The following is a 17,394-nucleotide window of genomic DNA, read 5'->3' on the forward strand; positions in this document are numbered from 1 at the left end:
TATAATGAGAGATAGTGAACAACACACTTCTTGCGCTTTCCCCCGCCCCCACCCCCACACACATACATTTCCCGACCGCTGGTAGATTCTTAATCGGAACTCTGTTACTAGTATAAGGTATAATGAATGTATTTCATCACCCTTGAGTATTAGCATAACGTGCCGTAAAAGTGTATTTTTAAAAGTCTTAAATGGTGTGAAATTTCAAAATTTCAAAACAATAGGAAAATACTCCATCTTAACATCTTAATCAACGAAATACGCATAAAAGAACAATTTCACTATTCTTACGGAAGAATCATAGAATAGAAATATTAAATGCACAATTGCCTTAAACTTGCTCAAGATATAACCTAATACAATATGAAGATTTCATTACCCCACTTGGACTTAATTAAAACGAGGCTTCTATTATTGTTTTGGTTGCATTCTACGTTTAAAAAAAATCGATTTATAAATTTTATTCAATACATAAATGAACATGCTGGAAACATATTCACTTATAAAGGGAACGCGACAGAAACACATGCATTAAATTTATTAAAACTCCGAAAAATAATAAAAATGAGCAAAAAGGCTTACCTTATATTTTATTATGTCATCAACTCGTTTTAACAAATTCAGTATAAAATGATACCAACACAAAATAGTTTATATATGTAAAATTCAAGTTTAAAGACTGCCAACACTTCCTTTTTAGATTTATCAACATAATGTGCATCTGTATTATGTCTAAACACTATTGCATCCGTTTTTGTGAATAGAATGTTGATGGCTTATAATTTACATTAATTTGAAGCAGTGCGGTTTACAATGGAAGTTGGAAATGCATGAATGCCTATGCAAAATAATGTAGATCTGAAAGTGGCTCAAAAGTAGTACGCTATCACTCAAAACGTATTTCAGTGTTGGCAAAGTTACGTTTAAAGACCTGCTCCAGTCTTACCCTTTAACCTTAAATTATCACTGAAAAAGCATGAAAATCTTGACTATGAATAGTGACACCTGTCAAAATAGAGTCTATTTCATTTAAAATTCTATATAAAGTACCTGTAGTTTTGCGTGCTAAAGTGCGGCGCGTGACCATTAACTGTTACCTGTTGTAATCACGGGTTGCACACACACAACAGAATTTGAATAGCCACGGAGCAGGGCTTAAATAAATAGTTGAATTTAAATGTACTCCTTGAAAACACTGCTTACCAGCGAGCCATTTTACGAACCTGTAGGGCCTAGGCATATCGGTTTCTAAGTATTCTTTTACAATGGAAAGAAAATCATTTTAGTACAATATTTAGCTTCTTTTGAAAATGTTCCGGCGTTGGATCTTTGCAAAATACTCACCATCCGCAAGCGTCAAACATTAAAACATTGTCATATGACACAGATAACCTTTCTTGTACATGATCATGTAAATATTGAAAAGTTTGTCCAATGTGGCTATCGTTTAAATCTTGAGTTTATGACAAAAATCACGGTATTGTCTAGATTTATACAGTATTTTACATAAATGACGTCACAGCTAGGAACGTTGGTAATTATAATTTTCACAACGACGTCCAAATACATGTCTGAAGATGTATTAGTGTTATTTATTAATCAAAATATTTGAAATTATCATCTTTTCATGCCATTCTGTTTAGAAACTCATACTAAGCCCTTTGCGCATGGAAGGAAAACAACTTATAACTATACTTACAATATCATTATTTCTTTCAAGTATACAGCGCATTACATTTTCAGTTATGTCTTTCCTTATGCAAAGAGATTTATAGGCAAAAAGATACCAATTTGGTGTAAATATTGTCCTAAACGCACATATATTGTTCAGTCAGGCACAATTTTAACAATGCTTGACGCTCACCACTATGTCAGTTTCATTTAAATGCGCCTACCTGTAACGTGTTCAGTGATTGATCTGTTTTCTGTCAGTTAAACATGGTCTGCTACTGTATGTTTATAACTTATTTGAAAACATATTCCTCGAATTTGTTGAAATCTGAGTACATCTAGAAACGCAACACTTTATCTACAATCGATATTATTTATCCGACGATGCCTTGCATTGGTAAATGCAAATGTTGCTTTTACACGTTATTAACTGTGTGCTTGTTCAAACGTGAATTTGAACCCTTGGTATAATGGTTTCCTTACCTTTTTAGCTCTGAGGAAAGCGAGACCAATTAAACAAACTCGGTGCAAGTCTATTCTAGGATGCCGAAGAGCATATTTGGAGGGGTTCGAATTTCGTTCAGAAGTTTTAGTGGAGAAGATGTTTTATTAAAATATTGACGCACGACTATTAACGATAGACGCCAGACCATCCACACATATTAAACAGTTTCAGGAAAATTCAGGTGAGCTTACTAAGGGTCGGTTGATGTAAAGATATAACTATTCTTTTACCCTTTATATGTACTACCGATAGGTGTATGTGACATGTAATATAATGCACCTTTTGAAACTCAATATTGATTAATTAAATATTTTTTTTTAAATTCTCCAATGTGTAGTTACACTTTCTGCAAGATCAAGATGGTATATCTTCATGGAGGTCTTTTTGAACAATTTCATTTCTTAAATTTGTATAGCTACGCTTTCTACTTGATACTATGTTTCAAAGCTGTATAGTTATTTTTACATTTCTTATACAGAACCTTTCAAAGGTGTGAACACAATCAGATTACGAATGTTATAAAAGTGTAATGATTTTAGAAATTAAAACTCTCCGTAATCCAGGAAGGGAGGCATAATCACAATGGTGCTGTTGTCGCATAAAAATAGCGCACCAAGAGTAACGGCTTGTTACATGTAAACACCATTTTAGTTACATTTACACAACAAATGCAGATCATATTAACAATAAATTATTTTTATCATAATATTTTTTTGGCTAACTTGTGTATGTTATTATAATGTTGTTATGAAATAAATAATATTGAGCCAAAAGCGTTAACTGATAAGTGCTTGTATGATAATAAAAGTTTGCTCGCAGCTTGGCGTATAAATGATTACATGAGCCGTGCAATGAGAAAACCAACATAGTGGGTTTGCGACTAGCATGGATCCAGACCAGCCTGCGCATCCGCGCAGTCTGGTCAGGCTCCATGCTGTTCGCTTTTAAAGCCTATTGGAATTGGAGAAACTGTTAGCGAACAGCATGGATCCTGACCAGACTGCGCGGATGCGCAGGCTGGTCTGGATCCATGCTGGTCGCAAAGACACTATGTTGGTTTTCTCATGGCACGGCTCATATAAGATATTTTCTTCAATAATGAAAACAACTGTATAATAATACATACATTTTGATAAAACAATACTTTTGATGATAGAAAACTTTGATTTTTCTCTATTTAGAGACTTTCAATCTTTAGGCAATTTAGGGGCAAATGTGAACCATCTTCTGTGTCTTTATGTATACACAGATATGCATAAACTACATTATGGGCAATAAAGCGAGAATAGTATATACTCAGAAGCGTCTTATCTACACACATGTCACTTATCTATTCTTGCATGCCGGACAGGACTTTTCCGTGTTTTTACCGGTGCTGGAAAGACTTTCGTGAAGTAATTTATGAATGAATGCGTAAATGTATTCGCTATTATAATGATAAAAATGTGCTTAAAAAAACATTCGTTTTTTTATCCCTTCTTTTATTTGAAAATGCGGTATGCACGAAAAAGAATCTTTTAGTGGTAAAACGTGCGGCCCTCGGGTAACTGTATTTGCGGTAACTCGGCAAAGCCTCATTACAGCCTATACAGTTACTCTCAAGCCAGATATTTCAACCGCTGAAAGATTCTTATATTCTTGCAACTCGTATGTAAATATTTTTATATCACTTAATTGTTTTTCGGCTCTGGTGTCATAAAAGATACCTTTTACATTGTCAAGTACGTTTGTTTTTCTGTTCATTTTTCTTTAGTGTGTGACAATGTTTTTCAAATGTTCATTATATAGCAAAATTATTTTTGACAAGTTAAATACGATTAAATGCAATCAATTGATTAATTACTTAAATTATCACTCCATTGAATGTAATAAAAAACGTATTTCACAACGATTTATAATAACTGAAAATGAAATTGTCAAGTTTGTAAGCACTTTTAAAAATTATAATTTTTTCCTGCTTTCTATTTTTTAAGATAATAGTAGTTTCATGTACATGTATGTTATGCTCGCCTAACATACATGATTTTGTGTATGTGTATTTATATTTGTTTTAAGTCTCAGTTTCATTAATGTAAAATATAAAGACAGTAATATAGTGTTGATCATATTTTCATATACTATGCAAAATAAAAGAATAAATAACGTAATTTACAGTAGATCTCTAATCCTTGTTTTTTATGATAGGCACCTCCCGTGATACGATAAGCGGAGATAGCCGAACCATAACGATCTGCAACACTCGCTAAAAATATCCGATAATGATCGATATTTAGCTATACGGTCCAAGGGAGACAATTATGTATAGCGTTGACCTCAATAAACAAGGAAAGATAATAGAATCGATTTTTGCCCAATTCTTCAGTATGTAATAGCTCTGGCCCAGTATGTCAGATTCTTTTGTGATGCTTGAAACGTGCCCGTTGTCAGATGCAAACGATGCAAAGTTTACGGCGCGCATTTACAATAAAAAAAAATAAAAATAAATAAAAGAAAACAAAGAAAAAACGTTATTTCATGTTTCTAAATTTCCTGCCTTGTTATAGTAATTACGATACATGTATTAGGTAAAGATAGATAATCGTTTACTAAATGAAAAAATGAAAAAATGAAAAAATTATGACTCTTATAGAAGTTTTGTAAAATCATATTCTACAATAACATACATTTAATAGAATAAAAATAATATTAATATCGCGCGCACATGCACATAAAAAAAAGAAACTATTCTTATAACTTAAAGATTTTATTAGAAGATTTGATTCATAATTTCGAACACGAAATGTGCCAAATTAAACCAAAAGTGTGAAATTGAACAAAGTAAATAATAGGCGTAATTGCCCTGTACTTCATATATAAAGCGAGACAATTGTCTATATTTGACTACGTTGAATGAATTGTGTTACTTCCCATGAAGATACTTCTTTTTTTTTGTTGGATTTAACATCGCACCGGCACATGATAGGTCATATGGCGACTTTCCAGGTTTAATGGTGGCGGAAGACCCCCAGGTGCCCCTCCGTGCATTAATTCATCACGAGCAGGCACCTGGGTAGAACCACCGACCTTCCGTAAGCCAGCTGGATGGCTTCCTCACATGAAGAATTCAACGCCCCGAGTGAGGCTCGAACCAACATCGATAAGAGGCAAGTGATTTGAAGTCAGCGACCTTAACCACTCGGCCACGGAGGCCCTCTTACATTTAAAGTTAAATATGGTAAAAAATGTTTGGCAAAGACAGTTTAAGCAGCATTTTTGTTTATAAGACTTCAACTCTTTTATTAATAAACAGTTTTTTAAAACTAATTTTGTCAGTAACGAAACTACATGGCGATGTATAATGAACTTTTGAAACAATACTTCAAAAAATATTTCTGTAACACGTTATATCTTCATCAGACTTACATTGATTCGGAGTTTCGCTCCAAAGTTACGATCGATATCGCCTAAAGCATTCCGTAAAAGTCACGAGAATCTTTCATTAGAAGAATTCCAGTCCCTTTGCTTTACGCAGCTTATTTTTGAATATATATATCGGTCGGCACTACCAGTCAGATTTCATTGTATGTGTTTCACAGACATATTGTGAAGAGAAGTCGTTGTAGACTATAAAGTATCTTTGTCATTAATAAACTGTTTCGACGTTACTTTATAATGCTCAATACACATGCACTTTATAATAATAATAAAAATGGTAATAATAATAATAGGGACCTCCTTGGCCGGGTAGTTAAGGTCGCTGAATTCAAATCACTTGCCCTTCAGCAATGTGGGTTCGAGCCTGTCTTGGGGCGTTGAATTCTGCATGTGAGGAAGCCATCCAGCTGGCTTACGGAAGGTCGATGACTCTTCCCAGGTAACAGCCCGTGATGAAATAAGGCACGGAGGGGCACTTGGTGTCTTCCTCCGCCATTTAAGCTGGGAAGTCGTCATATGACATATAATTGTGTCGGTGCGACGTAAACCTAACAAACCAAAACAAATAATGATAATAAATTCATTATTTAAGGAGGTTTTATACGTAACACACAAATCTTATTTTCAATAAGCACAAAACCATTTTCACAAACAAATCAAAATATCACTGCATTCCATAGAGCAGATTTGTAAATAGAAATAAACACGGTGAATTTCTACACTGAATTAGAAAAGCTTTTCCCGGTGTTTTTCCTGTGCTGGATGATGACTTTCGTGCTGTAATTTATGAATGAATGCGTAAATTCTTGCACTACTAAAATAACATACTGCTTAACGAAAAGTGTTAGTTTTACTTTATTTCTGCTATTAATTGAAGGATGCAGTATGCAAGAACAAAAGACTATGTCACTAATGAAGGTCGGAATAGAGCTAGAAACACCCGGCTCGCGTGTAACTGTCTTGCGGTAACTCGACAGAGCCTCATTACCGCCTTAACAGTTACTACAGAGCCAGATGTTTCCATCTGCACCTCTTATATTCTGCAACATTGCATTTTCACTGGCTTCCTTTTTCAATTTTTTATGTATTAATGGAAGCATCGCCTTTGTTTATAGTTATGACAGAACTTAAGGAAAACAAAGAATAACTTTACATTTGGACAACTGTACAAGTAAGTTTCCTTCTTGCAAGTTAGTGTTCTCCGTGCTACTGAGTGTTCTCCTTTCGTGCAAATGTCTTCCGTGTCAGTATTATCTTCCGTGTATATAAGTATCCTCCATGTCAGACAGTTTCCTCATTAAAAGCATGTAATCATAGACACTTATCACATACATATCTAACACTACACGAGACCTGAATTCTCTCCATGCACTTCACTTCCATGTTTTTGGCGTAACATTTTAATCAGTATTACTCTCTGAACGTTAAAATTTCAAAATATTTCATTTTAGTAACATAGTTTTCTTAATTTGATAATACATGTATATTATGAATGAAAATACATGTTGAAACAAATAATTAACGTGCTTTGCCTAAATGTAAACCTGATAAGTTACGATGTTCGAAACTGCGTTATTCATATTACGTCCTTTCTTTTACTTTTTCTGTTTATTTCAATGCATTAAATACGTTTTCACTTTTCGTTTGTTTCAATTTTATGTGTAGAAAAGTCATGCTCGAACGGATTTTCTCCAAATACAGTACAAAATTAGTGTACAATAATTCAAAGAAAAATAAAAGGTTTCTTTTTTTTACATTTTTAAGAGTTCATGTCTTTCATTAATAAACACAAGTTATACAATGTCGATTTTGTTAATAGCTTTATTATGAATTTTGAAACATGAATCTTGAAACAATATTTTGAACAGTACTTCTAAAGACATTTTCGAAAGATGTTGTTTTCTCAATTACAAGAGAGGTAGTTTTTATCGATTTGAAAAATTCCGCTCCAAATTTGCAATCAATACCTAAAGTATTCCGCAGATCAATTATACTCCCAAGCTTTCATTTCGCCATTAAAAAAAAAAACATTCTGAAAAGATAAGCATTAAGCTTACGGAAGCTTATATCTGAATACCTCTCCAGAGCGGCCGACACTACTTATAACTTAATTTTGATAACAAAAGTTATTACAGGAATGTGATGCCCTTTACAAATCTAAAAAAAATATTGTGTAAACTATTTGTGTCGAAAAAATCAATAATTGTACTCTTCAATAGTTGGAGGCAGTCTTTAAAGTCCTATCCCTCCCTCAATTTTCAAACTGTTTAACCCTGTGTAAACTAATGTGTAAAAATGTAGTTTACTTGTTAAGCGAAGGCCCGAAGGCAGTTACTATTAGTAAGGGTTTTGTAAATGAACTATGCGGTAAAGTACTTTCGAAAGTTAGGCTTTTGTGATCTCTGTAGCCGAGTGGTTAAGGTATCTCGCTTCCAATCACTTGTCCTGCAGGTCTGTGTGCCCGAGCCTTGCTCTGGTCGTCTCTCGAAAGTGATTCACCTGGCTAGCGGAAGTCCGGTATTTCTACCTAGGTCCCCGCCTATAGGGGCATCCGGGGAAATCCTCGTCCGTAAAAATCAATACTACATGAACTGTGTCGATTTGAATCAAAACAAAGAAATTGAGATGCACTCATATACACGATACGTGTCAATTAAGCTAGAAGTTTTGCATCTTACATTGAATCCAGAAAACAAAAAAATTGTTATTTTTATTCCCCAACTGAACACACAATTGAATACAATGAAAGCGAATTTGAATATACCTTGTAAAACACTGTCCAATACTATTACGTTGGTTTTAGTCCTTGGTCATCTTGTTTACATTTTCCGGTGGCATTTAGAGCCGGGTACATTTTGAGCATTTTAATCGGAATTACTGATTCTTAGGCATTCATTTTATAACTGACTTTGTGAGAAACGTCTTTAAAAAGAAACGGGTATTGATTTTCTGAATCAGTCCAGCTGCTTTGACTGAAACAAATAATAAACACGGGAGAATAGTCATATGTAGATGAGACGTTTTAACGCTTCTGAATGTATACTTTTCTCGCTTTTATTGAGCATAACGTAGTTTGTGCATTTCTGTGCATACATACAGACACTTTTGCCCCAAAATGGCCTTAAGACTGAACGTCTCTAAATGGAGTAAATTCAAAGATTTCTATCATCAGAAAGTATTGTTTTATCAAGATGCTATTATCCTACAGTTTTTTTCATTATCGAAGAAAATATCTTATATTTTATTAAGCATTCATACTTCTCACTCGACCTTACGTCAAGTTGCGAGCAAACTTTTATCATTTAAGAAAGTTTTCGTGACAATATTATATAGAGGCTATTGAATTTATTAATAATGTTTACGTTTATACGTTTTTACACCGCAACGGAAAGTAAGGATACATCCTTACACGGAGATAGCTTCCATCCGAGGAGGATACATGATGACATGGAAGGCATTTGCACGCATAGAGGACACATACTTGCACGAAGGATACTAACATACACGGAGGATACTCACATGCACGGAGGATACTCTCTTACATAGAGGATTCTTATTTGCACGGATGATACTCTCCTACAGAGGAGTCATACTTATATGGAGGATACGTACTTACACGGAGGATACTCACATGCACGGAGGATACTCTCTTACATAGAGGATTCTTATTTGCACGGAGGATACTCTCCTACAGAGGAGTCATACTTATATGGAGGATACGTACTTACACGGAGGATACTCACATGCACGGAGGATACTCTCTTACATAGAGGATTCTTATTTGCACGGATGATACTCTCCTACAGAGGAGTCATACTTATATGGAGGATACGTACTTACACGGAGGATACTCACATGTAAGAAGAATACTCACTTGCACGAAGGATACTCGCTAAACTTCATTGCATGGAGGCAACTTTTTTCATACACAGTATAGTTTTAGACATGGCAATACTGCTATAACTCAATGTCTTTCTTCACAATTCTCTAACGTAATTCTCTAACATGATCTCTGTTATTTTAATCTTTAACTTCAACGTTAATTGTCTCGTTCCTAATCTAACTTATCAGCATACGTATCTACAACCAGACAATGCAAGAATGATACTGAAGTTCTATCTCAAAATTAGCGGTATTTAAAGGAAATCTGCTCACCAAATGACTAAATATTTATGAACATTTCATAAATTCTAGTCAGCTTGTCAAAACAATTAGTAACTGGACAAAACAACAATCATTACGTGGCTAGCGGGTAGTTTACTTGGGCGAGATATTTTTATCTTGTCAGTTTTTCATGTGACTAAATTCTGAAGCTATTTGAATAAGGAATTGAGACACTCTTTTATGTACGTCTTATATCACTGACCGAAAAACTGGAAGAATTAATAAAGCTTCAAACTATTTGGTGTAATGGATTCTTTTAAACCCATTGTACCACATAACTAGCCGCGTAGTTCACTTCCTTGTTTTTGGCGTAACAGTGTAATAAACTCTAGCTCGTCCTTTGTCATATACTTACAGTCTTCAACTATCACAGTAAATTGTTCTGTCCATTTCGATTCTTCCACTGTCATCAAGCTGCCATCATTTTCATGTGCTTTATTATTGCAAAAAATATTTAGATCAAATAAAACACTTTTGAAATGCTTTACTTCTAAGTTAATGTCATCTGTTTCCGAATTATACTGATCCCAGAATTTTTTGTAGAAAAAATTGTATACGGTGTAATCGAGCTGGTTTCGTTTTTTGAACTTTTTTGTATCATTTAAGGTAAGATCTTTACTTGTTTGCCCATTTTTATAAACATTGAGTGATAGAAACAAGATTTCCTTCAGCTTCCATCTCAAGTACCGTTTCATTAATATAAGTGACTCTTCAAAATATTCAACAAGTAGGACAAGTTTGAATATTTGACCTAAGTCTTTCAGCTTAGCGATTGTTCGGTTTCTATTGTTAGATTCCGGAAACCCGAAGTCTCGTGCCATCACGTTTTTAGTATACGAGAAGAATTCCCTATCATACACTTCCGGTCTTTGAATAAGTTCCTGAAGCCTGTTTCCTGTTATTTGTGCAATGTAATCTAGTTCTTGCGAGTAATAGTTAACGGCTGAAATAAACACTGCAAGAGGGTCCCTTACAATAGCCAGGTAAACGGTATCTTTCGGTAGAAGAGAGGAGTAAATGTCATAATTGAAAACACCATGGTTACAAAGGATATCATATCCTTTTCTATATCGGGGTTTCACTAATGGTAAGTGCATTTCGGCCGATCTAGAAAAGTAATTCGGATGCTTTGTAAATACATACGTTAAATTCCGTTTTAGTCCAAACCGGAAGAATATATTTTGCATAGTAGAACTTGCTGCTTTGTGAACTTTCAGGAATCCTATATGACGTACTTCCTGTTTCTGCTGTTGTTGATGATGATGATTTGTATTTTCAGAATATGTTTTTACGCGTGTGTCAGATCTTTTCAATGTAGGAAATTGTAACTTATACTGACCTTTAGTTTCCATGGTAACGTTGAATTTGTTTGACCTTGAATATTGCAAGTTTGTACCATTTGCTGTGATGGTAGTTATCAAAACAAGCAGGACAATACATCTGAAAATGTACATTAATGTTAACATTATTTCATCCAAATTTTTTCTTTAGGTTTGAATGATTAATGTATAAGAATACCCATAAACTAGGACTTTGATAGATTTTAATGTTAAAAATTACGAATGTAGCCAGTCTATTGTCTATGTCCAACATCATATGATAATCTGGGGATGTACCTTAGACAACATTTTATGGGAAATATATTTCTCAATTCGGTTTGCCAGAGCTTATAGTCATGTTGAGGAGTTCAATAAGGTTGTCAATATAGTTTTTTCTTCTCCAGGGCAGCCGTTATTATAGTGTATGTAAGTACTTTGCTAGATTTTACTACCGTATTTCAGATTTGGTTTTGAAATATAGCAGAATCTAGTAATTTAAATACACTTCTTGGAGAAGGTATATCAAAACCTGATTTTTATGGGGATGCTGTTTACATACTTTGTAAGATTTGGGGTAACGGTAATTTTTAAGTTGTATTTGGTAAAGTTATTAAACGTTCTGTTAAAAGAGGGTTTTATTTTTAAACACACCACATGTTTCATGTTCAACCCTCACAGTGGGACGCTACGCTCTTCTCTTTCAATGCGTCTGACGGAACAGGTGGAGAACTCTTATGAAAGGCAATTATTAAACCCGCAGAGATTGAGCTGTATAGATATCTGTTTTCTGGCCCTTAAGGGTTTTATCTTGATGCTCTGTCTTCTGCTCTTCTGCAAAATCATAAAATAAATGCGTTTAGTAGTTCTTAAAGTTTGCCTTTTGTTTACAAGACCATTTTTTGCGTTTAAGTCAAGCCATTCCTTCTGTTGCAATTGCGTGTGTTAGGAATTCGCCTAGCAAGAATTGCTTTTATTTACACTGTGCTTTGACTTTGGAACATGGCTGAGGTAAGATTCAGGTAAGGAGTTCACGATAAACCGATTTAATCTTTACCACTGACCGTTCTAAGGCGATTTTTGACCTCTTCTGACCGTTTCCCTTGACCTCTTTTGACCTCTGCTGACCAACTAAAAACCCTTGGTTTTGATCAAGTGAAAATCCATAGGGTTTGAACCCAGTGAAATAGATATTTTAAGAAAGAGAATATAAACGAGAAATAATACAATAGAAAAAATATCCTCAGATATAATATGAAATTGTTATAATAAGTCTTGAAGGAAATATTGACGCGGGAAAACCGACACTATTAAACTGTATAGAAGAATATTCCCAAATAAACACAATTCCAGAACCAATAGAAGAATGGGCGTTGGAGGTATAAACCCATTAAAAGAAATGTATCACAGCGCCAAAAACACACCAATGTTTCAAATGCTGACCAGTCATTATCATTTTAAAGCTATGAAAAGAGCAAAGGAATATAAACATTGTATAATCGATAGATGTTGGTTAAGTAATAGAGACATATTTTTTTTTTAATTCGGCCGTTGAGGATGGGAGAATTGGTAAAGTAGAGGAAGCAATATATAACCATATTGTTGAAGATCAGAACGCAATTAAACCAGACGGTTATATATATCTCAAACATCAATGAATAATTGTCTAACAAGCAGCTAACGCCTGACGGCGTTTTGGTTTTCCGAATTAGGTGATAATGCGTTAAAGTTCTAAGAAAGGCATACAATAAATAAACCCCAAATTAATAAGCACTGTTGAAGGAAAAGGGGAAGAAAAGAAATCGACAGGTAGAAAATGAAATTAAAGAAATAAAAAACTGTAATATGACTATGTGTGAAGTATACCTTGTTACAAAGCAGTACATATTACTTTGTAATTTGGTGTAAAAATTAAAGTAAGAAAAACACCATTTTTAATGTTTATTTCCCTGTGACCTAGACCTTTGATCCCGAAATCAATAGGGGTCATGTACACATCAAGACCAACATACGTGTGAAGTTTCAAGGTCCTAGGAGAATTATTTGTCCAGATATTGAGCGGAAACAATTTTAAATGTTCAGGTCCCTGTGACCTTGACCTTTAACTCAGTGACCCCCCCAAAAATAGGGATCATGTGCACATCAAGACCAACATACATGTGAAGTTTCAAGGTCCTAGGTGAAATACTTGTGCAGATATAGAATGAACAAAAAGGTTAACATGAGACTCATTATTCCCATCCATCCATCCATCCGCCCGCCAGCCCATCCGCCCGGACAGCCCTAATCTACAAGCCGGATTTTTCTTCGGAAACCCGGCCAAAAAGAATAAAAACAAAGGACAGATGTGGAGAGATTGTTATGACACCAGAATTCTTGAAGAAAATAGAAAAAAGAATGGAAACGTTTCTGTGTGGTAAAAGAGTTTTAATTATTGACAACAACAATATTATTATAACAAATTTTATCTCTCAAATGTCTTTCGAAACACCAATTTAGAATGCTTTTTGATAACAATTCTAGTTCTTCCATCCGCACAAGTTTTGATAGTTACTAGTTTCTTTCTGTATTTAGGGGCTTAACTCCAAGTCGTCAAAATCATCAGATATTTTTAGCGGGATTTTCCACCAGAGGAATCGTTTCCAACTCCACGTCATCGAAAGTATCTAAAAATTTCCAATCTGGATCAGACGACAACCCTTCCGCGCTTAGAAATTTATATTCCCGTAAGGGTATTGTGATCGTGTTCAGTCCCACACGGAATTCAACGGACTCTGCCACCCCGTTGTTTTCATCAACATATTTTATCAATTTGTTCTGGCGTTTAAGGATTTTAAGATCACACAACATTGACTTCGGAAAACGAAGTACAGTTGATGTGTAGGTTGATGTTTACCTCTAATCAAGTTTTTATCGCTAAGCCATCGGGAAAATTGTCCTTCAAACCTGTTTCTTGCTACGCTGTATCCTTTCATAAACATCTGTCCATTATTTGTGCACTTATTTCCTTCTGTTCAATTCTAACGTGTTGATTAATCAATTCATCGAACGTCAAAGCCTGAAACAGAGAATTAAAACATTGTAAAAACGACACAGAACTAAGACGCTTTTATTGATTAAATACGTGTACGCCATTTACAACTTGACCGCTTTGTTTAAAAAAGCAGCTGTATATTTTTCCAGTATCACAACAGCTATGTCTCATAATGTAGAACAGAAGTCGCGTATTGATTTGTCCTACCTTAATGTGTTTAAACAGACATCTGGCTCTAAGATCCTTTCTCAACTCACGCACACACCTCATTATTGCAGGAATTATGTTCTTTCTGAAATATTTCTTCGTTCAATGGAATCTTGGCCTTTTTACCCTTTTCAACCGTCGGCTTTTCCTTATAATAATAATTAAATCTTTATTTTACTAAAACAAAGCATATTAAGGTATATTCAAAATGCAGCTTTTCCAGAAATATGAAGAAAGCATAAATTAATCTCCCGAAGAAGCTTTTTCCGACAAACATTTTTTAATAATTGTTCAATATACCAAACGTATCATTTATAAATAATTCTTTCAAACTTAATATATACACCGTTGTTTCAATAGATATTATAGTAATAGTCTTACCTAAACACGTTTTCACGTCCTTTAAAATTAATTCGCCCAGGCTACCGCATTATCCGGAAAAACTGCAATTTCCTTTAATTGCTCCATGCTTAATCCAAATACAACTAAGACCACATCATCATCCAACAAAGAATAAATAACCGTATCGTACATTCGAGAAGGTTACTTCAATGGTCAAGGTCGAGTTCGAGACTGAAGTTGTCTCACTAGTGAGACAAATTCGTCCTTGAGCCGAAGCAAAATATTGGAAAAATCTTGTTATATACTAAAACGCGGTATCTCGAACACCATGAGCAGTAACCGAGTGGTTCAGACGTTCGATTAGTAAGCGAAAGGTCGTTGGTTCGATCCTCACCAGAATCAGATTTTTTTTCTTTGAAATTATACTTGAATTTATACTTGTTTAAAATATTTTTTATTCTGTTTTCGTTCTTTATTTTGTCGTTGATGTTTAATATTTTATACAAAAGATCATACAACGGTACTTTGCCTTGTAACATTTTTATGATAACTAAACCACACAATACACTTGTTTTCCGTTATATTGTATGTTGTTATACTTTACTCCTGGAATATATTTGATTATTTCTTTTGAAGGGGGAACCCCGAATGGACCAAATAGATTTTATCAACATAACACATCCAATGAGTCCCAGATACAAAAGAATCATCTAAATTGATTATTCCACACTCAGTATTTAACTTTGATTGTGCTTTTGGCAATTATTTCCACTAAATACACCCCTGAAGTTTTTACTTTGTTAATTGAAGTGTAGTTTGAATTTAACTTGGGGGTAGCATATTGCTTTCCAAACCCCGAAAAAAGGAATAATTATTTAATGGAATTTTAGCATTTACCTCTTTACCACCCTAGATTAATGACTTCCTAATAGCGAAACCTTTATTAAACCCTACTTCGTCGTCTCTGCTTTCAACATTAGGGGTATTATCTAAATAAATAAATTCATTTGTTCCAGTTATTCCTACCTAATCTTTAGATGATTGAACTAAATGTTTTATATTTACAACTTTATACAAATTATTACAATCGTATACAATCTTTCTATTTTGTTTTATAACATGCTGATTATTAAGTGAAGCTGCATTACAGATTAAAGCAATCTGATATAATGCATCAGCATAATTGTTACCATAAGCAAGCTTGTTGACTTTAAAGCTAACTTCGAAATAACCATTAGACCAATTGAAATATGAACTTCTATCATTAATGGTAAAGTGATATCTACATTTTTGTTACTTGACAGTATTCCCCAGAACAGATATCAAAGCGGTTTGTTTTGATAATACCCACTACCTTATAATATTCTATTTATTCTTACATTTACATCATCATCATCATCATCGTCTTTATCTTTAGAATTTTTTTTTTAATTCCTTAACAATTAAATAACCAGTAGACTTGTTATGTTTTACTGGCTTCTTTTTAAATACATCAATCATTTTATCGGCAGCCAAATTTCCCACTTCTGTTCCAGTTTTCTTTGTACCACTTTCAAGGACCTGTTCCTGCAGTTTCCAGTGTTTCTTTTTTTCCAACACTACCAATAGAAGATGAAAATTATTTTTGACCAATTGATGCTAAAGTGTCAAAGATACCCGAGTCTTCAACAAAATGCTCATGAGGAACTTCCGTTGCTGTCCAAGGATTAAAATAAATAAATATTCCTCTGTTTTCGTCATTTCTTTTCGTACATTATATTATTTATTTTTAAGATCAATGTAAAACGTAATTCAGCTCCATTAAGATTTATTATTCTACCAAACACATCTGTGATGTACATCTAAATTGAATTTATTATTTTTCTACTAATTTCAGAATATCCTACTCTGTTTGATTCTCCTGTAAATGGATAAGCCCTTGTTAGATCTGCAGTACTTAAAGCATACAAAACATCCCCAAATTGTCCATCAACAAGTGAATTATCGCTTAGATTACAATGAATGTAAACTGTGTCCACAGAATTGGTAATATTTGGTGTCACTGACCCCATTCAGTTTTGTTTATCATTTTTTGTTTTCAAAACCAAGCAATGTATGAACATTTGACAATTGAGAGTCCAACAAAAAACAATCATTAACGGATATCAAACTTTCAAAACTGCTTAAATCAAATTCCAAATTTATAGGCGTAATAGTTGAATCTCCATCAAACCCATTATTAGCTATTAATGTTTCCTTGATATAATTATTGATATCTGTGTAACTGTAAGACCCATTTAAAAATAATGTATTATCATTTTTTCCATTATTGTAACGAATTCTTTTATTGTCATATTCCTCACTAATATTATGCCAAGAGTACGTCATGGTATATATGCTATCCAAACCAACAGCATAATTCTTATTCTTATCTAAAACCAAAGGACGACTGAATGTAACTGTAAAGTTGCTTGGGGTATTGTTATCATTTTTAAGTCTAGCTGATGTAGAATTTAAAAACATTTTTCTTCCATTTATAAATTTCTAAAAAATATTTTTTATATGAAAAAGTCATGTTTTTTTGTTGATAACTTTTCCATTTTTAATTATTCATCTATCATATTAATATCTTGTTTTTGAAGTTCTTGATTATTATTTCCAGCATCAATAGAACCACAAATAAGTTCCAGTTCCTTAGCTAATTTACCAAGATCACAAAAGCAAATATCATATTCTTTGCCTCTTATTACTTTTTTAAATTT

General features: G+C 33.8%; 2 protein-coding genes across 2 annotated transcripts in view; one reads left to right on the forward strand and one right to left on the reverse strand.

Annotated features, from left to right (window-relative positions):
• The window catches only part of LOC128550587 (uncharacterized), a 30,457-nt gene extending 21,006 nt beyond the window's left edge, over positions 1–9,451 (forward strand). The window contains exon 2 of the mRNA XM_053529860.1: positions 9,173–9,451. Coding sequence (XP_053385835.1) covers positions 9,173–9,451 — 279 coding nt within the window. The remainder of the gene's footprint in view (positions 1–9,172) is intronic.
• LOC128550588 (galactosylceramide sulfotransferase-like) lies at positions 8,822–11,106 on the reverse strand. Its single transcript, XM_053529861.1, has one exon. It carries the CDS (start codon positions 11,104–11,106, stop codon positions 10,033–10,035), a length of 1,074 nt encoding a protein of 357 aa, XP_053385836.1. The 3' UTR covers positions 8,822–10,032.
• Between the last annotated feature and the right edge of the window lie 6,288 nt (positions 11,107–17,394).

Source organism: Mercenaria mercenaria, chromosome 18, assembly GCF_021730395.1.
Source record: "Mercenaria mercenaria strain notata chromosome 18, MADL_Memer_1, whole genome shotgun sequence".
Taxonomy (NCBI): domain Eukaryota; kingdom Metazoa; phylum Mollusca; class Bivalvia; order Venerida; family Veneridae; genus Mercenaria; species Mercenaria mercenaria.

Coding starts and splice junctions, on each gene's coding strand:
- LOC128550588 (XM_053529861.1), bottom strand. CDS start 11,106: ATGGAAACTAAAGGTCAGTATAAGTTACAATTTCCTACATTGAAAAGA.